This window comes from Eucalyptus grandis, chromosome 5 (assembly GCF_016545825.1).
Source record: "Eucalyptus grandis isolate ANBG69807.140 chromosome 5, ASM1654582v1, whole genome shotgun sequence".
In the NCBI taxonomy this organism is placed as follows: Eukaryota; Viridiplantae; Streptophyta; class Magnoliopsida; order Myrtales; family Myrtaceae; genus Eucalyptus; species Eucalyptus grandis.
Genome location: NC_052616.1, coordinates 6441137 through 6464939, shown reverse-complemented (window position 1 = coordinate 6464939; position 23803 = coordinate 6441137). Strand labels below are relative to the sequence as shown.

General features: G+C 37.1%; 3 protein-coding genes across 4 annotated transcripts; 1 reads left to right on the top strand and 2 right to left on the bottom strand.

Moving 5' to 3' along the window:
- Positions 1-10340: 10340 nt before the first annotated feature.
- On the top strand, positions 10341-14457 carry LOC104443738 (AT-hook motif nuclear-localized protein 1). 2 transcript variants are annotated; one of them, XM_010057254.3, is made up of 6 exons: positions 10341-10549; positions 10707-11131; positions 12258-12325; positions 12936-13067; positions 13329-13490; positions 13853-14457. In XM_010057254.3, exons 2-6 carry the CDS (start codon positions 10735-10737, stop codon positions 14042-14044), a joined length of 951 nt encoding a protein of 316 aa, XP_010055556.1. In that variant the 5' UTR covers positions 10341-10549; positions 10707-10734; the 3' UTR covers positions 14045-14457. The 2 variants fall into 2 exon arrangements, with proteins under 2 accessions (XP_010055556.1, XP_010055555.1); XM_010057253.3 differs by having other exon boundaries at positions 10342-10544.
- Positions 14458-15821: 1364 nt separating this feature from the next.
- Positions 15822-19838, bottom strand: LOC104443737 (ATP-dependent Clp protease proteolytic subunit-related protein 2, chloroplastic). Its single transcript, XM_010057252.3, has 9 exons — positions 19645-19838; positions 19472-19515; positions 19310-19379; positions 18394-18514; positions 17963-18100; positions 17736-17852; positions 16889-16957; positions 16710-16805; positions 15822-16279 (listed from the first exon to the last, which is right to left on the bottom strand). Exons 1-9 carry the CDS (start codon positions 19692-19694, stop codon positions 16142-16144), a joined length of 843 nt encoding a protein of 280 aa, XP_010055554.1. The 5' UTR covers positions 19695-19838; the 3' UTR covers positions 15822-16141.
- An 830-nt stretch (positions 19839-20668) lies between these two features.
- LOC104443736 (general transcription and DNA repair factor IIH subunit TFB5) lies at positions 20669-22468 on the bottom strand. Its single transcript, XM_010057249.3, has 3 exons — positions 22421-22468; positions 21429-21490; positions 20669-21090 (listed from the first exon to the last, which is right to left on the bottom strand). Exons 2-3 carry the CDS (start codon positions 21461-21463, stop codon positions 20913-20915), a joined length of 213 nt encoding a protein of 70 aa, XP_010055551.1. The 5' UTR covers positions 21464-21490; positions 22421-22468; the 3' UTR covers positions 20669-20912.
- Between the last annotated feature and the right edge of the window lie 1335 nt (positions 22469-23803).

Sequence of the window (23803 nt, the reverse complement as noted above, 5' to 3'; positions counted from 1 at the left end):
TTTTTTCCTAGGATTGGCCTGGCGTGGCGTGGCGTGGCGTGGTCCGCCTTGACACGCCGGAAAATGCGCCGGTTATCGAGCTAAAAAGCTCATTGTCTTAGCTGGCATGGCCTCTCTTTTTTCCTTCTGCTTGACCTTTATTTCTTGGAACTATTTATTTTTTTATGAATTAAAAAAGAAAACGGGGGGAAGACAGAGGGCGAGACGACTGGTCGTCCGCGGGTACGACTCCCCACTAAGCACTAAGCACACCACTCATTGGGGGCTCTTCTTTTCATGTCCGTCGGTCGTCCTCTCTTAGACCGATCGATTCAACGTTTGACGATCAAAATCGCATTTTCACATGGCCCTCGAGGGACTTCCTTACAAATAATCCCTCAATTTTGACTTAATATATAACATTATTATTAAATTTCTAATTTGTTCAATATTATTCATAAACTTTAACTCAATATGTAATACAATTTTTAAATTTTTTATATAAATTCAAGTAATTTTGTGCTTGCTATTAAATTAATTGAAGGATTAAATTCAAGGATTACATTAAATAAGTACTAAAAATTTAGGGATTATATTGAATAAGTATTAAAATTCTAAAGATCATATTGAATAACTTAAAATTTCAAAGATTATATTAAATATTAAGCTAAAGTTTATAACCCGCATTAAATAAATTAAAAGTTTATGAACTATAATACACATTAGACCGGAATTCATAAACTATTTATGTTATTATCCCTTGTGAGCTTCGATTGGTTAGGGGCTCAATCAATTCCAAAGTTTTTAATTAGTCATTAATTATTTTGTTTATGTAGAGTTACCGAACTGATTGGGAGGAGCGTGACAAATGGGTGGGGAGGGGGGTCGTGAGATAATCCTTGTTTTAGCTACAAAAAGGGGATTTTTGCATTGATATGGGTTAGCTCAATTGACTTCCACATAAGTTATACATTCATTTTTGTCAGTGAGCGCAACAACGATTCTCTCGGAGAGAATAGACGTATGTGTATGTATATATGTATATAAATACAGACTCGAAATGACCATCTAATAAAAAAGATTGGTGTTGGGTTTAGATGCCATTGGCATGGAGACAAGACATGTGCTGATGGTTGAAATGGTGTTGGTTTTGTGGACCGTTGACCCCTCTAATAATTTAGTCCAAAATTCTGAGTGCGTAAGTACGCTAACGTCTTAACATGCCGCGTCGTATGTGCAGTCTTAATGTGATTGGGAATTTCCTACTGTTTCTAATTAGTGAGAAGGATACGAAGCACAAAACTCCAATTTCGCCTGAGTAGGATTAACTTATTAAGATACATGCGACACTAAATAATCCAAGGGCGGACCATTTCTCTAAGTAAATGAATTATAAAAAAACGCCAATTTGAATCCAAGATGGTCCCCGAAATGCAATAATTACAATTTGCCCAATCATAGGCCTAATTTCCTTTAAAAAAAAACCCTAAACTTTAAGTCAAATCACAATCTCGCCCCAATTTTATTTTATTTTTTTGTCTTGGAAAAAAAAAATCCCAACTTTCACACTAGTTTGAAAGATGCTCACGTGCCCAAAAATCGCCACTAGTTTACTCAAAATTATCAACATTGAAAGCAATTAGAAGCTTTTATTGGAATTTGCGTTTTCATCAACATTCTCCCCTTGTAAGGAATAATAATAACCTCATGATGTCAATAATATTGAAGAAATTGTGGCAATTTTTAAACGTGCTTGCAGATTTTGAGATTAAAGTGAAAGTTGAAGATTTTTCACAAAAGAAAAGAAAAGTCTAGGACAGAATTGGGATCGGGCAGATATTTGAGGATTTTTTTTGGAGATTTAGCCCTAATCATTAATCTGGATATTCGCGAGAGGGGGAAATAATTTAATTAAATTATGGTTAGGGTCGTTGATAAAAAGGGAATCCGACAAAAGCAAAAGAGGCTCCATTTCGAGACTCGTTTGTTTATGTCCCGGCCGCATTCTTTTGTTAGCGGAATCTAATTTTTGTGCCCGTCTCTCTCCATGTCCTAAGTTCCGTCAGGCCTTCTTTGGCTGACAACTGAATCCGACTCGATAAATCCCAGCTTTAACCTTCGATTTGTTCCACTAATTACCTGTGGGTTTGGAAGAAAATCTAAAAACCTAATTTGTTTATTATTCTGAAAAAGCAAAACCCAACTTTTATAAACGCCAAACATATAAAGCCATGAACTTTAAATATCACTTTCTCACCAAATTTATAAAGAAAAAGAATAAAACAACATAAATTATTGCCAATATAACTCAAATTGGCAATAACCGTCATAAGAGAACCATTGGCCGCGGTGGCTCCACTGGATAAGGTCCTGCTGATCTTTAGCCTAGAGATGAAGGGTTCAAAACTTAGGGGAAGCGCTAGGTGTATTAAGTGTGATTCAGGGGTGGTGGGTCCTCCTGCTTAAGTGTCACTTGGGGTTTACGGCGTGGCCATTGTCATTGCTCGGCTTGTTCCTCCAACACCAAAAAAAAAAAAAAAAAAAAAACAACAACATAGTATGTGAATTTAATGTTTGGATATTGTAGGCGACTTTTTGGTTGTGTTTATTTTTCTTTTCGTTTATAAATAACAAAACTGCTTTACTTGTTTTTACTTAATATAATTTGCAAACTGCTTCTTCTTCTTTTTACCATATATACTCCGTTTTCTACAAAGTTATCGAAACTTGGCCAAAGCAGGAGTCTGTCCAAAAACATGCAAGAGAACATGTTCTCTCGGCCAACTTTTAACAAGACGCATCTAAGAAAACGAAGTACAAATATTCCTACCAGACTTTACTTTACAATTGGAATAATCTCCATTCCAACTTTGTTAGCTTGATACGATCTTCCCAATTTGTCCCCATCCGTACAAATTTACGGCATACACAAGCATTAGGAGCCGAGAATATCCTTCGGTTTCCTCCAAATTCGGGGTTCCTCGAATATGTGCGCAGCTCGTGAATGTACGAGCCGATTGTGCTTGGAAATGTTCCTACATCAATTGGCCCGTCGAATGTTCGAGAAGCTCTTTGCTTTCATTCGACATCGAAGCATACGCATTATGCACGAAAGGTTCCTACATCAATTGGCCCGTCGAATGTTCGAGAAGCTCTTCGCTTTCATTCGACATAGAAGCATACGCGTTATGCGCGAAAGGTTCCTACATCAATTGGCCCATCGAATTTTCGAGAAGCTCTTCACTTTCATTCGACATCGAAACATACAAATTATGCATGACACCGACTTATATGTCGGAATCTCAAAAGTTGTTCTTGACTTAAGGAATATACTAGAGAGAATACGAATGTCGGGTACTCAAAAGGCCTAGCAAAGGAGCTACAAAAAGCCTCCGTGTGGTAATGGGCTTATTGGGCCGGGTTCAATGTTAGATTTCAAATTTCAGTTTCCTCCGCTCCCCATGTGAGGCCCTCTATCTCTTTTTTATTTTCTTTTATATGATTAAACTTTAGATTATAATTATATGGACTTTGCTAAATGTATGTATGCACCTCATGCATTGACCAAACACAAGAATTGTTGGGAAGAATACGGCGAAAAATCAACCCCGATTCCAAAATTGATTTTAGGAAACATATGGCACACGTCCGCGATGACTTGCGCATATTTTTTTTTAAAAAATTAAATTTGAATTATGAACTACAAATTCAAAAAAGATTAGAGAGTTGGGCTTTCAAGCAGATCATTGAATTGGGCTTTTCAGACCTTGTTTGAAGTTGAGCTTTTTGGGAGTTGCAAAGAGAGAGGTTTAAGACAATGTCATCAAAAGCAAAAACTTCTTTCAAAAGAGATCATGGAAATTAGTGGTGTTCCCAAATCTTGCGCTTGGACTTGAAGCAAAAGGCTGGAAAGATAGTGCCAAGCGTGATGGTCCGAATCCAAGCCTCTTTTTTTTTTTTTTTTTTTTTTTTTTTTTTTTTTTTTGTCGAGGAGAACGAATTCGCTTATTACTCGAGCATCTCTCGGCAAGAAATCTGTCGGGGGTAATTTCTCTTCTTCTTCTTTTTTCTCATTTTTTCCCTATTTTTTCCAGATTAAGATAGATGGTCTCGAGGTGAAGAACGACATGAGGTTCTATTGAAAGCGTCAACGAGGAGACGGAAATAGACATAAATAATAATTATTTTTTCTCTGTCTTTACGATGATTAAGTATAATAAAATGTTGGGATTGCTTGCCTTCTACTTTCATCATCGTCATTACGCCTATAAAGTAAATAACAAAATCCCATCCTTTTTTTTTTTTATTTGGGTTAGTGATAAAAAAAATCAAAGCTAGTTAATTATTATTTAAGTAATAATAGTCCCACCATCCTGTGGTGGTTTCAGTGGTCCTTGGCTTTAAAGAAAGGGAGAAATTTCCTTGATATACGGTCGCTAGATTGTCCAAATGGACCTGCCCAAATTATTATTATTTTTAACTTTGTCATCTTTTTGGGAGGTCATGTTCTCTTTGACTGCAATAATCCAGCTCCATAGAGGGCATGCTATAGAAAAAGCCTTTTTGACCGGCATGCCTGCTGATTTTGACTCCACGGAGGAGAAATTCAAAACCCTAATTGAATTCTTTTACCGTTAGTCAAAAAAGAAAAAAAAAATTACAACCCTTTTCATATAATTAGTTAACTAAATTATTATTTTGAAGTTAGGTCACCAAAATTTTGAATTTGATTCACGTAATGCGTCGCTCGGGCTGATAAGATTTATGCTTTCGATCCGAGGACTCATAATGATGTCTTTGATTTGTATACTTAATTTTTTTCGATGGATATTAGAAGTTAGTAACTTATTCAACCTATTGTTTTCTTCCAACAAGTAAAAGAGCACAAGTGCATGTGTGCAAAAACAAGATGGATGTTAAAAAGGCGTGATTTAACGTCGGAAGGAGATTTTAAGATGCCGAGAGATTTAAGTTCGATTATGGACAATGAGATGTTTATAGGATCGTTCATTATTTAAAACGATTTGTCTATTTTATCTTATCATGTTCCTATAGTCTCGTCTTGGCGAAAGTGCACGAACATTCGACGAAATTTCCTCCGAATTCGCTTTCTAATATTGATAATGCTGAATTTTGTAAATTCAAAGGTAATTCCTTACCTTTTTCTCTCTACGAAATGCGACCCTTCAATTATCAATTCGATGGGAGAGCACGCCTGAGCATAAAATATTATGGAAAAGCTTATAATTATAATAATAATAATAATCATAATAATTATTATAATTAATTTAACCACTCACTCACTTTCATCATGAAAACACATATGATGACATGGATGTGCAATAAAAGTCACTATAAGGCCCTACTCATCTTTAGGGTCAAGTGGTAATTTATATATTTATTTATTTATACTATTCCAATGTTATATAACATCACGAGCTCCCCCGTTGATTCGACCGCTCCGTCCCACTTTTGGTTTTTTCGGATTGAGTAGAATGCAATTTAAGTCAGGTTAGATTACCGACCAAAAGGAAAAATAAATAAATAAACAAAGAAACAAGTCAGATATATTTTAAAAAGCTTTAAATAATTGGAATTATTGTAAGATGTGCAAGCTAATGCACATCGACCTTATCACCATATTTTCTTTTCATTAATCGATTAATTAATTTAGATTGTTCTTATCTGGACATATCTTTCTTTCAATTGTTTTTTTTTTGTTTTTTAGCAGCCCTGTTTACGCAAGATACCATCAGTCTCTGTGAAAATAAAGACAATTTATTAATTGCAAAATATATTTGCTTGGTCAATGCTTGCTGTCCAGCATTCAACTCTCTGGGTCTCACTTTTTTATTCATTATTCATGCTCTCGAAGCCAGCAATCACTTTCTTTTTTTTTCAAATCCTTTTTTGAATTGTTATTAGCTATTAAAAAATGAATTTACCAGAGAAAGTGAGAAAGTATAAAGTGTCGACTTCATTTGTGAAATTTACTGGGTAATTGTTATTTTTCTCATTAATGTTTAAATAAAGTGAGAAACTATAGTGGTAAGATTCTCTCGTATTTGTCATGATTGAAGTGAATTCTTTCTTTTTGAAATATATCTCTTGGATAAAAGGAAACAGTGTTCTCACGTCTACAAAAGTCTTCCTGTCCAACCATTTCAAATTTTCCTGCATGAACGACAAGTTCGTCCTTAAAAGCTTCGTCATCTAAATATAGTATACGAACAAAGAAATTCGAGTTACTTTTATTTTTGGTTTCTATTATTTACTCAAATCTAACCCTACTTTTCATTTTCCTCACTCTTTCCATTTCTTGTAAGGACTTTCGTCTTCTTGTACTTCATTTTGTTTGTTATTCAATCCTGTTTAAAGGTTAAGCTAAGCCTCAAGGTCTATCTATTTTATTTTCATTAGTTTTTTTTTTTTGAAAAGGACTTTTATTTTCATTAGTTGATTTCTTATGAAATATTAAGATAGAATTAAGATAGAAGTTGCATGATAAAATGATAAATTAAAGCTCATCAACGCGTTCTCATCCGTTTTCTAACAGAAATTCAGGATCAAATTAAATGGGTATTTTAATAGAATTATTTTCATCACTATTCTTAATCGAGTTAATTATTGTTGTGAATACGTGATATATCTAAAATGAGTGGGTTTTAAAAGCAGAGAAAATTTATATAAAATATAAATGTGCTATGCTTTAAAAAGGGTATAAACTTTAATATGATAATGGATTTCAAAAGAAAGAAATAAAGCTTCAAAATTCGTTCATAACAAAAAATGATTTTTGCAATGTCAAAGTTACAATTTATTTATATTAATGTTGCTGTCATTAATATATTGGTTATGCCCAAATAGATATACATATAGTTTTGTATTTGACATATAGATTGGCACTTTTTTCAAGAGGTCATCTATTCTAAATGTGCTCCCACCTAAACACGTTTAGCATTAGAATCGAGTACACTTAACATTAGAATTCCAATGCTAAGCTTGTCGTTACGTTGAGAGGTGTCTTTAGTGAGTCAATTCTAATTTTACATATGTCTCTCAAGATGCTCCCCTTGTTCAATATGCAATTTAGTCCATCCTTGCTCCTTTTGACATAAAAAGTCTACCAAGAATCGCTCTGTCTAGCCTTTTGGCCCTACCCATCACTTCTCACCCTCCTTTGACTACATTATTACAAGCTCATTAGTGTCTACGTGGTTCATCCCCAACACACCTATTGAAGGGAGTCCCACTTTGATACCAACAAATTTCACGCCCTGGCTCGTATAAATATAAGAGAATGATGCGACTGTCTTTCCAATCAAAATACGTGACCTCAAATAAAAACCAATATTAACCTGCTATCAATATATATATATAGTAAGTTGGTTTTAATATCGGAGTTTTTATAATCCACGAAAAAATATATAAATTTCAGAGCTCCGCTAAACCAAATAACTATCATTGGACATATATATAACTTCTCAAACCATTCCCAAAACCCAACCACTTAAAGTTCATTTTGATAGTGCTCTCGTTCTACTTTCCTTTAATTGAAGAACTTGAAAAAGATGTAAAATGAATGATATGAGTAACCATAGCTCTGTGAGCAGCACAAATTTCTTCTAAGTTGGTCGAGTATTCACCATTCACGTTTATAAGACAATATCAAACTCATTTACCCTAAATCCGACACTTAATCAAAGTAAGTTATATCATTCTAACATAATCATACATACATATATATATATATATTTGAAATATTACTTAAATCAATAATACTAGAACAAACATTAACAGTCAAATTTATTGATTGATCTCTATCAAATCATAAATCAATGATCCATAACGTTGATTAATCTATTGTTCAATATCCGACCATAGTCACAATATAATGCTTAGTGACAAAGCGGCTAAGATTCCTCCTTGGCAAGTCTTCACCCATTATCAGTCAATGTTTTGGCTTCAAAAGACATACAATGAAACCAATATACATATCAAGAAATCCCTTAATTTATTTCACAACGATAATGAACATTAAACCATCATCCTCCAATAATCCACCAAATCAATTCAAAATCCACATTATAAATCCAAATACATTTCACGAACTAAAACATATACCCTTTTTGCAACTCGGCTCATTAGTCAACATACTTTTCATAAAATATTTCTAAAATCATTTTAGAATTCATTTCATAAACTAATTTCGTAAAGTAGTATTTATAACCTTTCACACTACTTTGCATAAAAATTCTTCTTAAACCATTCGCAAATCAGCAATGTATAGCAGTATATATAACCTTTCACACCATCTTTCATAAAGTAATAAAAATGCACCATTCTGACCACCTAACATATTTGCATGGTTTGACTATGGACTACACATATAAGAATATATATATTATGTTTTCTTCTTCTTTTGGAATTTGTAGCCCAATAATGTTGAATTGGGCGTGCTTTCGGTTGTAAATAAACTCAATGACTGACCAATAATTTGATAAAGAGCAGTTGAGCGCATTGTGGAAAAGTATCCTTGCAGTCTTTTTCTTCTTTCTTCTTTTCTTTTTCCCGTGAGAGGAGGTAATTTTCCATTTCTTATCTTCCCTTGTTCCATTTTTCTTTAACATAACAGGACAAAAAAGACCCTTCAATATTTTATTTTCACTTTTCAAAAGACAATATATTTCTCGGTTCCTCTCTATTTTGAGATGCCCTCCTCGAAGAGTCAAAAAAAAAAAAAAAAAAACCTGCAAAAAAGAAAAAGAAAAAGAAAAAAAGAAGGATTCCTTTTTTTGTTATTTGTCGTGTACATTTTTTTTTTCTTTTTAATAAACATATAAATTTGGTTTCTAAAGAGAGTGTAAAACAGCTGGAGCACGTGCTGTGCCTAACATTTGGTATACACCAATTCATTATTATAACAATTATAATTATCGTGTCTTTTATATAAAAAAAGTAAGCAATTCATTACACCTTTGGTAGGTAATATCAAGGTGGTAATTCGAGCACATGGACTCGCCTCTACCCCGCTATGGTCCCCCCACTTGCCACCACTCCCACATTTTTATAATAATTAAATTCTGAAAATCCCTCATCGATTTACATAATTATAAGCATTATTAAGAAAAGGACGATCTGTTTATCTTTCGAAATCACATTTATGGTTATTAAGGCAGATGCACATTTCTCAATTAAATATTATACACTTGCTAAAAAAGGTTATGAAATGACTGTTACTGGGAAATTAAGCTTTAATCTCTTGTTATTTTCTTGTTATAGATCATGCAGATAACATAAATGAAAATGCACGAGAAAATTAAACCTTAAAATGTTATTTTGATCAACTTACTTCATATATCCAACGGCAAATTGTCTTAAAATTTTATTTCACAAATAATAATTAATTGAGACTGATTTAATGAGTTCTCTCCCACCTAACAAAGGGTAAATGACATGAACGGTAGATAAAATTAAAAAATAGAAGGAAGATTTGGAAAAACCCATGGACTTGCAGTTATTTATAACTTGATTTTCGGAGAAGCAAAGATGGCATGTTCAAACCAAATCAAATGTTCCACCGAAATTAATGACTTTTTGAATTATGAAAAATTTAAGATGGACTTAAATGTGATTACTAGCACGTTTTAAAAACTCAAGTGCGGGAACTGAAATTGGGATCTTATTTAAAGCTTCAGAAATAAAATTAAAAAAAAGGTTAAAAATTTAAAAATTAGAAATGATTTTGGACTTTGATCGATTTCCTCTAATTAATTTGTTTCCAGGCCATCATTTTCATTTGAATTGGGTATTGCACGCTGGGTCCGAAAAAGAGGAGAATCTTGTCCATCACTACTTTATTTTTTCCTTTTCTTAGGTGTACAGACAATTGCTTCACGCCTTGGCGACTAAAAGTCTCAATTCATTATTTTAAATTAAGGGAAAGCAGGGGGTGTTAATCCAATATTTCCTCCACCCATTTTCCAAGAAAAAATAATTCAAAAAAAAAGGGAAGAAAATAAATAAATAAATAAATGCCCTACCCCTGCCAATAATTAATTAATTTATTACATCTCAACGGGAGTTCCAACCAAAACACGGATATCAATATCTCCACATTAAATATGGAAAGAAAAATCAACCTTAAAATAATAATATATTCGAGCGATGCTTATCGTATATATTGTTTTCTTTTTCTGCCAGTCTCTATTCATTAATATAATATCAGTTCGGACAATCTTAGGAAAGTTAGGAACCAAATTAGCTGAACAACGCCTTTAATAAAAAAGAAAAGAAAAGAAAATCTAAATATTTTCTTAATATCTCCTTATACTCCATCTCTTTCCGAAAAATCAACCTTCCACTTTTTAGATAAATATATTTAGTTTTCCTTTACTGCTGGAAAATTAGGATCACCAACTTTTTAGTTTTAAGCTCTCCCGTTTGAGCTTAATTCTACTTCCTGTAATCACGAAAACTTGCAGTGAATCTCAGTGTAAAAAAAAGGGAAGGAAAAGAATTCAAAAGTCCGTTCTTGAAGTTGTTCTCTGCGGTTCTACTTCTGTGTAAGGTTCTTGATTTTTTTCTGTACTTATGTTTCACGTTTCAAGCTTCAGTAGCATGGTTCAGTTTCTTGGTTTCCATCAAGTTTGAATTTTTCATTGAAGAGCTGTTCTGGGTTGTTCTAATTTTGAGCTAAAAAGTTGAATGCTTTTTGGTGTCTTTAGAGCATAGGAATTTGTGAGGATTTTAACCATGGAGGGAAGAGAAGGTGTGAGTAGCAGTGGAGGTGTTACAGTGGTGGGATCAGATGCTCCGTCAGAGTACCACGTGGCTCCAAGGCCCGAGAACCAGGCCCAGAATCCTGGATCGGCGGCCCCGCCGGCGACGGCGCCTCCGCCGCCTCCGCCGCAGCCGGTGGGCGGCGAGCTCCCGGCCACCGTGGCGGGCACGGCGACGCTGTTGAAGAAGAAGAGAGGGCGGCCGAGGAAGTACGGGCCGGACGGGTCGGTGACGATGGCGCTGTCGCCGAAGCCGATATCTTCGTCGGCGCCGTCGCCGGTGATCGACTTCTCCTCGGCGCCTCCCAAGCGAGGCCGGGGGCGTGGGGCCGGGTCGGTCGCCAAGCCCAGCTTTGAAGTGGAGAATTTAGGTAAATGAAAGAAGTCTTGGCTTTCTTGCAATCATAGTAAGTTTATTGCCCTGAAGTTGACATTTTTTTGGAAGCACTCTGGTGTTTTAGGTTGAGGTTGCCAGTGTTTCCTGTGATCTCTGTGGTTTTGATGTGGGAGTTGGGGTTTGTTTTACTGTTGAGATTTTTCTTTTTTTGGAGAGATTTGTGTGGGAATTTGCAGTTCTGGTGATGCTTTGATGGGGGATAGATGTGGGGCCTGTGAGTTTAGATGCTTATGTTGCAGAGATCAGATCTTCTGATGCTTGTGGATTTTTCCTGAGGGGACTAGGAGGAGGTGTTCGTAGTTGACTGATGGAATCTTCTAGCAAAGCCTGTCATTGGGTACCTCAGACTTGTCATCTGCTAGCTGAAAAGCTCAAAAAACTGGACATATGGGACTTTGTGAGGGCTTGTCAGAGCCAAGCAAAGTTGTTCCCAAATGTGTTAAAGTCCGCCTTTGGGAGATTCTGCTTCTGCGTCTCTTTTACGGTCACCCTCTTTCTTCAGAAGGCCTAACTTATAAATCTGCCAATTGTTTGACATCTGCTGGTAGGATCAGCGCACGTACTCAGATCTTTTTCTTGACCACATAGTAAGAGCTGATGCAGAAGGATAGTTCACTGGTTAGGACGATGTATCGTATGGCAATAATTTCATTGCCTGAAGTTCGGTGATACTGTTCTCATGTTGGCTTCTTGACATGCTTTGCTGGCTTTAGAAAATGGCGATCCTTTCCTGTAACAATTGAAATTCTTGCTCAGGTTAAGTAAATTGGATGCATCTCGATGGCGAGTAATATCAAGGAACTTACAAAAAATCCTAAGCTAATTAGAAATTTCCATTGCATCTTCCTTGCTATTTATCGTGATTCGGTACAGGTGTCAAGTAACTGGGTAAGCCACTTGACAGATGATTTATAGTGTGTCTATCGGTTCCTGGCAAGCGTATAACAAGCGTATGTTATACGGTCTTAAACTTCTGTGTCGTGTTTCTTTTTTCACTTCATACGAATTTTACGGTGTTGATCAGGTTGTGATGAGCTTGTTTACCGTGTAAATGAGGTCGTTCCGAAGTTTTAACCATGTATTGGATTGTTCCTTTACAGGTGAATGGGTCGCATGCTCTGTTGGTGCGAATTTTACTCCTCACATCATCACTGTTAATACAGGCGAGGTATGTTTGGAAAAAATTGGCATTTATCCACTATTGTCTGCAATCATGCTCAGCTAATTTTCTCATGAAATATGCGCATTGAGGGACCAGCCTGACAAACACTTAAGTGAATTTGAAGGGATATAAGCCTCCAGAAGTTCACGAATATTCTTCACAACCCCTTCCCATCACCAAAAGAAAACCCAAAAAAGGAGAGGGAAAGAAGCACGGTAGTGCTTTTGTTTGTTCCTATCCATTATAAAGTTTTTGCAGTAATCGCTCTTGTTGTCGTTCCTCTAACCTTGGCTTCCATATTGCATAATGTTTTGTACGAATACCATCTGCATTCTCTTTAGTAATCCAACACTTAGTCGACTCAGCCATCAGCCATCTCTCTGAATTGGAAAATGATAATTACTTACTCGCATTTCACAAAAAGTAAAGCTTGAAAAGAATCCCACTTTAATCTCTCTTTATTTTAATTTTTGACCCGAATTTTATGGGGCATGGCATCAGAGTCTGAGAAAGTAACCTGGCGACTTATTGAACTGGAGTAACTAGATGAAGTTCATCCTAAGATGTTCCTACATTTCTTGTAGTTGATAGGTGATTTACCTGTTCCTCATTTCAGGATGTCACGATGAAGATAATATCATTTTCTCAGCAAGGACCTCGAGCTATATGCATTCTTTCTGCCAATGGTGTGATTTCGAGCGTTACACTTCGTCAGCCCGATTCTTCCGGGGGTACATTGACGTATGAGGTGATGCATCTTACAGAAACATGCTTACACATCTGTGTATATGCAGAATCTTTTTAAATTTACGCTCTCTACCTCTTCCTGTTCTGTTTTTGGTATGTACAAAAATTTAATAACATAAAATGAAAGAAGAAGAACCAGAATTGGTGGAATAAATTCATGGTTAGCAAATGGTTGCTACATAATCATGATTTCAAAGTCTCTTGTAGAATATTTCCTTTTTTCCCCTTCATCGACTGATAGTATTCCCGTGTATAATTGCAGGGTCGTTTCGAGATTCTGTCCTTAACTGGGTCATTCATGCCCAGTGACTCTGGAGGAACAAGAAGTAGATCGGGTGGGATGAGTGTGTCTTTGGCAAGCCCAGATGGACGTGTTGTCGGTGGAGGAGTTGCTGGTCTTCTAGTAGCTGCGGGTCCTGTTCAGGTATGATCTTTTCAATAGTTTTCTTTTTCATGCTCCTTTTCTGCGACAACAAAATTGAGTCAATGCTACTGGTGATCGCTTGGAAATCTTCTGTGAGAACTCTATATGTGTTTGATTGTTTTTTAGTACCTGTAACTGAAAGTTAGTTTTCACAACTTGTCTGACCGAAAGACTTGCCGTCATCTTTGGGTTTTTAAAAACCATCTTTAGAGCCTAACTTTTTAGATGAATCTCTAATCCGAGTACACTGAATCTTGATCTAAGGATGTCCATGTTATATGCGATGCCTCATGTACTCCTGATTATTGTAAAAGCACGAACCCCTGAATTCACTACTTTTTGCCACTGTTATCTATCGATAGGTTGTGGTAGGCAGCTTCCTTGCGGGAAACCAGCACGAGCAAAAGCCGAAGAAACAGAAGCATGACGCTATTTCCACGGTCCCACTACAGACGTCAACTATTCCAATATCCGCTGCGGATAACTGGTCTGCATTGCAGCCGGATTTGAGAAACAACAAGCAAACTGACATTAATGTGTCATCTATGCCTTGAGAGAGAGGTGGTAGTTGCATAGTAATAATAGTAGTAGTGGTATTAGAAGTAGTAGTAGTGCTAGACGACATCTACTGATCAGATCATGATTTTTAACTGACCAACCACGTCGATTTGGCTCTGCTCGTAAGTCTTATGACTCCCCGAGTTTGTCTTTTGTCTGTAAACTTCATCTAGAGAGAGTTATCTTCAGCTAGGCCCTCTTTTTTTTTCCTTATTTTTCATTTCCCGGCTCTTGTATCGGTGTTATGTTCAGATTTTAGTTGTCTGGTTCAGCTAGGGTGCTGCGGTGTGTTCGATTTGTGTAGGATGTTTAATGCAAAACTATGGGAATTCCTCCGGAATTTTAGCCAATGGTTGCTCTTGATATTAGAGGAACCATGGGTCAATTATTTTTATGTGCTTTGTAATTTGTTTCCTTGGTTTACCTCTGCAAATGCTAGAACTGTTACAAGGTACCATCTTCCCAGCTCGTATCTTGTCATATGTGGGAAATCTAGGAAACCATGCAGTAGATTTCTGATACACGTCGACTTAAATCAGCAATGTTTTGAGGGTTTATTTCTTTTATGGAGGACCGACGGGATCATTTTTCTTGGGAACTATGTGGGCACGGTCGTTTCACTCAAATCATCCTCGATTTCATTATGCCCGTGAAACATATGAATTCCATGGAACATGGACACGCCGTCTGAAACTTATCGCCGCCTAGCGTGGTCCGGCTCGTGTTTTCGAAGGAACCGAAATTTCATCAATTCAATAGACCACACGAGACAACATGGTTCGATGGCTAGACCACATGAGATGACACGGGCAGTCGTGTCTCAGTCGAAAAAATAAAATTAACTCCGGTTCTTACGTCAATGGGAAAAAAGAGCATGGAGTGCGGGAAGCTGCAAGGATCTGGTCTATGGAATCATTCCATGGATATTAGTAGTCATTGTCACCATTCTTTGAGTGCTCATCCCTTATTCATCGGCATCTTATGTCCATACGAATACGTTACTTCAAAGAATAATCTAAACAAATAAGGACCCGTGTTCAAAATGATTGCACTCCTTGAACCCCTTCCAAAAATTAGAGAAGAAATTTATAATCCAGGACCTAAAATTTCCAACCAATAACCACCTGATTAGATTATCTTCCACTCCAAACAAATACCAACACCAGCAAAAAAGCTTCATGATGGTTTGATTAGACCATCTTTTACTCAAGCCCAACAAAAAGGAGTGTTCAGAAAAGAGTCACTCTTTTTTGAAGCAAACCAAACTCCCCAAATTCTTTATGCAGGGCATGAAGCCTGTCCTGCCAAAGAAATTCGTCCTGCTAGCAGTTTCAGTCTCCCTTATTCTTCTCCTGAACCAACGGATACTATCATCATCAAGCAGCCCCAGCAGTTTCAAAGATCCCGATTCGTCATCAGGCGCTCTCTTGGTGTTTTTAATCCTAAACACCTTCATCCTCACCATCCTCCTCGGAAGCCGTAAACAGAACTGTCGTGGAGCTGACCTCTCCCGCCCTTCTTCTGATGAAGTTGCAGAAAACGACGACAGAGAAAATAGAGACGAGGGAGACAGTGACATCAAAGAGTACAGTGGTTCTGGTAGATCAGATGGTTATGATGGAGATGATGACATGAGTGGAAGTGACGATGAGATTAGTTGGGAAGACGGAGATTGTACCAACAGTCTAGAGAAAAGAATCGAAGAATTCATTGCCATGGTTGATGAACGATGGTGTGTAGAGAGGTTCAAGGAGAATAACTGCAAGGAGCGTGTAAGTAAAAGCTAAATGTATGAAATCCTTCCCTTGGCCACTCTAGCTGCAGGGTATTGCATCGGTCATGAGTTCAAAGTAAGTACCGAGCGTCTTTGCAGCTGCTAATTGAAGTATATTCATTCTCTTTTAAACTTCTCTATTCAGCAGAAGATTATATTGGGATGTCACTGACTATAAAGCATTACAAAGGCAAAAGGATCTTTACACAAGGTTATTCCCAGCTAAATAGCCCTTTCTCAAACAACTTATGACCTCAAAAAGAAAAATAATTGCAAAAAGTGAAAATACTTCTGGCAGCCAACAGAGAAGGGAATTACACTAACCAAGACCTGCTCCATTATCTTTACGTGGTGCATCGGCTTTGATACGAGGTGGCCGGACAATCTTATCAATAAGCCCGTATTCAAGTGCTTCTTGAGCATTGAAGCGTTTCATTCTACTCAAGTCTTTGTTAACCTGCACATTTTTCAGAAAAGGACTCATGAATATCTAAACAATTCTTTCCAAGAAAAAAAAGAGCACTGCTTTTCTGGGAGTGAAGCAGTTTGCCATTTTAATCAAAGATATGGAGCCAAAACATCAAGATATATGTTCATCTCTCTCTCTCTTTTTTTTCTTTAAAAAAGAAAAAGTATATCAAAAGCTTCCAGAAGTAAAGAAGATTGCCTTTTCAACCAAAGATATGGAGGAAAGACATAAAGAACTCATATCAAAGCCTGCCTTTTTTTTTTCTTCTTTCGGTGGCTGAGCATATTCAAAAGTTTACAAGCAGCTGCCGCAAACTAGCCTAACACTGATCATTTTATACTATAAAATCAATCGTGCAAATAGGCAATTCTTTTCTTTTTAACAAAACTAAATTTGGAGTTCAGTTTAGGGCACTCACCTTTTCAATAGGCTGGCCTGTTTTCTTAGCCAACTCACTGAAAAGATAATCTCTGATTCTGAGAAGCTCATCTGCTTCATTACGAATGTCATCAGCCTGCAAAGATATTCTCATGCACTTAAGATTGCCATGCAAAATATCCTCAGAAAGTTTAACTGCATGCTAGCATGAGGCTATACCTGTCCACGAGCAGCACCAGCAGGCGACTGCAATGCAACTCTTGAAAGTGGCATTGCAAAGCGATTACCCTATTAACAGGAGCAAAATATAAGAATGAATATGCCAAAGAGAGCTTCTGGTACCAGGCATCTAATTACTTTATGCAGTCAATTATCAAACAAAGAACAAGTTAAATAAACCATAACAAGGTCCAAGCTTCAGGTATGACATATGAACCAAAATATATTGCAAAAGCCATCTACACCAGGTTCAAAAGGATACTCGAATACTGAGCAGATGAGTTCTATCGTTACCTTAAACATAACCCCTGGAGGGCCCAAACTGTACTTCATGGGGTCAACTTCATGTGGTCCTATTTCTTTTTTTCTTTTCTTCTTCTTCTTTTTTTTTTTTTTTTGGTGGTAAATTCAGTTCTTCTGACAAGGGCTAATGGATCATTAACGGTACAGAAATTAAACTTCCTCTTAACAATTATGTTCAGCTCATATCAAATAACCGACATGCTTCCTCTATTAAATTCTCTTACTTCAATCCATTCACTTTTCCACATCAACCAATTCCATACACAGAGCAAACTTAACCAATTGCTAGTGTCTGATGCTCGTATTGTTTCGTTTAGGGATATGGATTAGGTTCATGAGCCCATTTGACAGGGAAGTGGACTTCCTTACTCTAAGCTTTTCAATAGTGGATGTCAACTTAAGAGTGCTTACACATGTCGTGTGAATTACCTTCACCATGCTATCTAAAGTCAAGGCATTGGCAACATTTTTGTTATATTCAACTAAAGGATTGTGCTAATGCTACTGCATTCATCCAGCACATTTTTAGTGAATATGACGGTACCTTTTCACCAGCTGCCAAGAGAAAACCTGCCAGATTGTAGGCATAGCCGACACAATGAGTGCCAACAGGACTCTTCAAACTCTGCATCGTGTCGTAAATAGCCAAGCTTGGTGTAAGCTGCAAAATGAGAAATCTAAAAGCTCAAAACTGCAGTTTTCCCCCAGTTAAAATAAGATAAAGTACACAATTCCAGAGAATTAGGAAAACCGCATGCATGTAGAACTCACATCTCCACCCGGACCATTGATATAAAGATAAAGCCTCTTGGAATCATCAACACTGTCAAGGTATAACATAGTTGCCAATATTTGGTTACTGAACTCCTCATCAATATGCTGCCCAATGAAGATGACCCGCTCCCGGTACTGCATCCATCAGTTAAGTGAGTCCTCCATATGACAGTCCCTTTAATAAGGAAAGGGTATATAAATGTAGATTACACACAGAAAGTGCGAATAAACCTTTTGGTCAACAAAGCACATGTCAAAGGACATGACCAAATACCGCCCAATATATTGATGGTCAATATAACACTATAGGAGACAAAGGAGAACAGTGGAACCGTGGAAGGATATGAATAGCACAATCAATGTGGGTAAGCATGTTATAGGGCAACTCAAGCTAGCGGTTCAACTCAGATATTAGTAAGATGACTTACTAGGGCATTCCACAAATCCACCCACTGCCAAGTTCCTTCACCAGGAACTCTATATGGTACTCTTGGCGTCCCTATCGGCATCATTCTTACTCTACCTTGTGCTGGCCTAGGATTGCTAGTCCTGCACACAGAAAACATAGTAGACATAAAATGCATATTACACAATAAACTAAAACAAGCAAGATGAAAATTCTTGAAACTACAGCAGCATTTCGTTAACGTACAGCCACTCTCTGTACATTTCAAAGAATACTGGCAATTTGTCCAATAAATAATGCCATTGGTGTCTTTGACCAGGTAATAGAATGAACAAGGTATACCAGCAGACAACCATTACAACTTAAGAGTAGAAGTTTCAGCAAGAAACCCAGGATCTTATACCTTCACTCCGATTAAAGCAAAAAAGGAATTCCATAAAATATAAGATATTCGATAATACTTAATACGAACAACGCAGGTGACAGATGACAAAACCCATGCAGTCTGTGAAATTTGGTTCCTGAACTACAATCATCCAGCGAGTAAAGAGTATCATGAAGTCGAATGCTACCAACATATTTCACAGGGGCAGGGCATAAAATATTTTGCTTCGGCAAAGACAAAATCGACCTGATAAATAACAAGTTAGCAGCATCCTCTCTCCTACTGCTCTCTTTTTGCAAAATTACATTATTTTCTCCTAATCAACAAATTGAACAGACAAGCTTTAAACTTTCGAACCCAATTTCCAAACTACCATGTTGCGATTAAACACCATGGAGGAGCTTCAAACCAGTACGTTTCCAAGAGAATGCCTCCCAGACCAACAAAGGACCACAACAATTCCCACAGAACCACTAAGAAAAACAAAGATTACCACCATCAATTCAATAAAATAAAATTTAAAAAAACAAAAAAAAAAAAAAACAAAATTTACCTGCAGTGGAGGCTCTTATGAACTTTCCCATAAAACTCCGCGGACACGTTGGGCTTCACAGTCGCGAGACCTGCAAAAGAAACCCAAACCACCACCCCGAATCAACACGAGAAAAGCACCGATTTTATGAACAACCGGGTGGCATAAGAGCGAAAGACGGACTCGAAGATTGAAGCTTTAGGCCCGAATAGAGCTTGGTGGTGCAGCTGCAAAATTCGCAACCCGATATTCACATCAGCTTCCGCCAGCTCAAAAAAAATCAAACTGAAAAACAAGATTGAGAAATTCAGCCAAGGCGGGTCGTCCTGGGCAGGAAAGCAAAGCGCTCGAATGACCTGAGAGAGGGTCGGTGCAGTCCCGGCTGCGCGTGGAGAGAGACCGCCATTACTGTCGTGCAGAGGGGAAGAGAGAGAGAGAGAGAGAGAGAGAGAGAGTGGCGCTGTCCTATTTCTGGGTCAAGAAGATGAAGCAGGAAGGACCGATGAGAGAGAATAAACCTCGGAAATATGTTGCGCACTGTTTATTTTCTTCTTCTTCTTCTCCTTCTTTTTTCTTTTTTGGGGGAAAATTACGGTTTTTATTCCTCTTTTGCTTTTAGAGTTTATTTTGTTTGTCCGGATGGTTTCTTACTTTTTATTTTCTTCTTATTTCAAATAGACGCATTTTGATTTTTCTTGCTCGGTAATACATGAAATTTTGATAATATATATGTTCCATGTCATATATTTTTGTATAACTTCCTATAATTTATGGAATTTAGATATTATAGTGCTTTTTACGAAAAATAACATTTGATTTTTCACTCAAGCATAAAACGAATGTGTAGATTTTATGACTCACGCCAATTTGCCTAAAACGCTAAGTTCCTTACTTGCAGTGCAATCTTTGGCATGGATTATATGGGCTAGTGAAGCACATGATTTCAATAGTCTAAAAAGAAATTATTTCGTGTCAGTATCTGCTCCCCTTTCTCACAAGAAGGAAAGCAGCGTGTAAAGACGATGAAATTCCAGGCACATAACTCTTTACGAAATTCATATCTTCTTCCCTCAAGTCTTTCTTAAATGACTCATATATGCACATACATGGCCAATGGAACCTCGTGTGGCCAAAGGTTACTTCTCACGATGACCTTGAGCATGTGAACTTGATGATGCAAAAGCAAATAAGCATCTGGGGACGATTGAGCTGGTGAGCCACCATACCAGATGACGGGGAAGATCGGTCGTCCGGCGTCGCTTAAGCTAGGAGTACACAGCATTAGATCCGAGTTCCATAACATCACCGGTCATATGGGTGTGAGGACTTGATCGTGCTAATCGAATCGGAATGAAGCTCTTGACATAAGGAATGGAGGAATTGGTTTTGTCAATGCCGAAGGGAGACTCATTACGTAAAGTCAATCCAAGCGTTTGCGGCAAATTTTGCCCGTTTCGAAATATAGAAACTAGACACGAGCATTTTACATTCAGACGAAAAGCTCTTGTGTCTCTGCCATGTCCAGCCGCAAAATGTAATTTTACTGACGTTACACAAAAAGGTAGGCCAAGTCTCCCTCATTGTAATCATCTGGCCGAGAAATGTATAGAATGGAAAGAAGTCATCAAGTTGGCTTCTCATAGGAGTTTTGTTCCCTGAATTCTGCAATGGCATTCCTTAACATGTCGGCCATGTGAGGCTGCACGAACAAGTGAGTGTTGTCCAAAACGTGTATGATGAACTTCTGTGATGCCGGCAGAGAAGCATTAAAGTTGATGATGAACTGCGCCATAGGAATGTCGCTGAACGAAGATGTATGTTATTTCTTTTGTTGATGTAAGTATCAAACGAAAAGAAAGATGCACATTATAAAGAATAACATAGTCGCACTTTGTTCTGTTTTGAAAGAATAAATTAATGTTCCAAATAACCCTTCAGGGATGTCCTCGCGAGAATTCTAAAAGAAAAGACAACTTATTTCAAAACCAAACACAATGATTTCTCAAGGAGATCGCAGCATAATACATGCTGACACTCGACCAGATAAGATCTGTGATGGAACCATCAACAAGGCAGAAAGATCCACAACGGATTCAAGCAATTAAAAGCAATCCTCCAGCGAAAGAAAACAAGGAATTACCATGAAATGAAAAGTCCCTTTGTAGCATTAACCATTATGTATCAGCCAACTTGAGCATCAAACTGTAAACAGAAAACCAAATGACAGTGAGATGAGAGAAATACAATAAGGTACCATTTATATAGACAACACTAAAACCAAAAGACTTCTGTTCTAGATGGTACACAATATTTGGAAGATTTGAATCTGACTTGCTACATTCTTGACTGATTGAATAGCAAACGGTAGCCATGTAGGATCAAATCACAGACACATTACCATCGAGTCCCAAAAACACTTAATGCAGAAAATAGGTTGCTACATTCCATGGCGGGGTGCACTCATGACTCCCTTGGACTCAAAGAGGATAAAAATATCCAACATCACCCATCAATGGCGGCCCGGAAGTTGAATTTCTATGTCACATATAAATGGCAAAAATTATCATGGAAAAAAGCTCGAGCGGAATAGGCAGACTGCAAGATAATAAGTTCTTTGAAGCAATCGATCAAACACCCAGTGCGCAGGACCATGCCAGGAACAAAGAAAACCCAGATACCAAAAGACCCCCATTCAAGTTAACCAGCCAGCAAACCAATACATCGATCATAGACGCAAAAACACAGTTTCTACTAAAGATCCACCCAGAAACACTGATTTTGAAATGAGTACGAATACAAAAAGGCCCTCTTTTTTAGCTTCATCCGATCAAAGTAAAACAGTGCAGAAATATAAAACTCGTTTTCATTATCAATCGAGTTCAAGAATCTTAATTTAGAACACACAGCAACCTTCATTTCAACACCAAGATATAAAAAAAAATCACCCATCAATGCACCTTTGTTATCAACTGAAAAAAAAAGGACGGAAGTAAAGGGAATTAAACGGGGAATTCGCTGCGCATGGTCAATATCTCATATAGAAGAACAGAATATTAACAAATCAGCAGATGCGATATCACCTTAGGCAAATCTCCAATGGGAGCGAGTAAAGGCAAAAGGAAGGGAAGAAACCTTCTGTAGAATTTTCTGAAAGTGGAGGCGATGGTTGATGACCTGACTTTTCTCTTTGCCGATAGTTTCTTCTTTGCGCAAATCAAAACTTCTTGTGTTTTTTTATTTATTTATTTATTTTAACGCTCAGATTCTAAAATCTTGACCTTTTTCCTTTTTTTTTTACAAAATTTGAAAATAATACTTTTCTGTTTTTAAAGATATATATATAAGAAAAGTTACACAAGAAAAATAAATTCTGTTAAAGTTTTATATAAAAATAAGAAAAGTTACACATGTAAAATATTTGATTTATGTTCAAGGTAATCTCATCTTACTATTTCATCGTTGAATGATGCGATTGTTGAAAAATCATTTCTCTCTCTATTTCTCTATTTTCTCTCTGTGTCTTCTTCAACTTTAATGCGAGGATATGAGCTAATCTTTGATCACAGGGTAACCTTAGCAAGCACCAACACTCCCATGTTGAGGTCGTCTCGCCTAGCTAGTGTCCAATACTCTCCAAGCCTCTCTGTATATTTATCTTTCTTAGGAGGGGCAAATACACTCTAGGTGTTTTGCATCTTAGACATCTCAACATTCAGACTGAACCGAGATGAAGCCTTTTAAGGACTTCATTTATAAAGCTATATATATAAAAAAAGATTACACATGAAAAATGACATTCTACTCCAAAAAACTGTAATATGAAAAATAATTAATTTATATCTGGCCGTATGATTTCATCATTAAATGATGCAATTGTCGAAAAGTCTTTTCTCTCCCCCTTCTCTTTTTCTCTCCATGTCTTTTCAAAACGAGAGGGTTTGAGCTAGTCTCGCCCTCCCCTCCCTTTTTTTTTGTTGATTTTGTTTGTGTTTTATTGTTCTTTTCGTGCTTTTTTTTTTTTTTAATTTTTCCCAAGTTAGATTTGAGAGTTTGTTCTCTCGATTTAGTTCTTAATTTGAGAGTTTGAACTCTTCCCATCTAATTTAGATCCGAATGCAATTCTCTCCCAATTTAAATTTAAGAGTTTAATATATATTTTTTTGGGATTCGATTACCCTCCGCCTTATTCGTGTGTAAGTTAATTGCCTCTGCCTTATTATGGTTGTTTTTGTACTGGTGTAGAGGAAGCCAAGCCTAAAAAAGAGTATTGTCAACTGGCAAAGTCGTAAATATTGATGAAGGAGTTTGCAGCTTGTGATCATTATTAATAAATACACGACATTCAATGATCAACTACTAATTAAAGAAAAATCAACCATCAAGGCACCTCTTATCAACCGATTTACGCAGGGAATTCGCGGCGTGTCTCCGACCGGTGGTCAATATGGTGGGATCAAATATGATGAACAGAACATTAACAAATCAGCAGGTGTGAGATCTCCTTGGTAAAATCTC

What these genes read in the sequence shown, in the direction of transcription:
- LOC104443738 (XM_010057254.3), top strand. Translation starts at nt 10,735, where the DNA reads ATGGAGGGAAGAGAAGGTGTGAGTAGCAGTGGAGGTGTTACAGTGGTG. An exon ending in TCACTGTTAATACAGGCGAG is followed by an intron (nt 12,326 to 12,935) that starts GTATGTTTGGAA and finishes TCCTCATTTCAG; the next exon opens with GATGTCACGATGAAGATAAT. An exon ending in GGGGTACATTGACGTATGAG is followed by an intron (nt 13,068 to 13,328) that starts GTGATGCATCTT and finishes GTATAATTGCAG; the next exon opens with GGTCGTTTCGAGATTCTGTC.
- LOC104443737 (XM_010057252.3), bottom strand. Translation starts at nt 19,694, where the DNA reads ATGGCGGTCTCTCTCCACGCGCAGCCGGGACTGCACCGACCCTCTCTC. An exon ending in CTGCACCGACCCTCTCTCAG is followed by an intron (nt 19,516 to 19,644) that starts GTCATTCGAGCG and finishes CGAATTTTGCAG; the next exon opens with CTGCACCACCAAGCTCTATT. An exon ending in CCTAAAGCTTCAATCTTCGA is followed by an intron (nt 19,380 to 19,471) that starts GTCCGTCTTTCG and finishes TTTCTTTTGCAG; the next exon opens with GTCTCGCGACTGTGAAGCCC.
- LOC104443736 (XM_010057249.3), bottom strand. Translation starts at nt 21,463, where the DNA reads ATGGTTAATGCTACAAAGGGACTTTTCATTTCATG. An exon ending in AAGGGACTTTTCATTTCATG is followed by an intron (nt 21,091 to 21,428) that starts GTAATTCCTTGT and finishes ATCTTCGTTCAG; the next exon opens with CGACATTCCTATGGCGCAGT.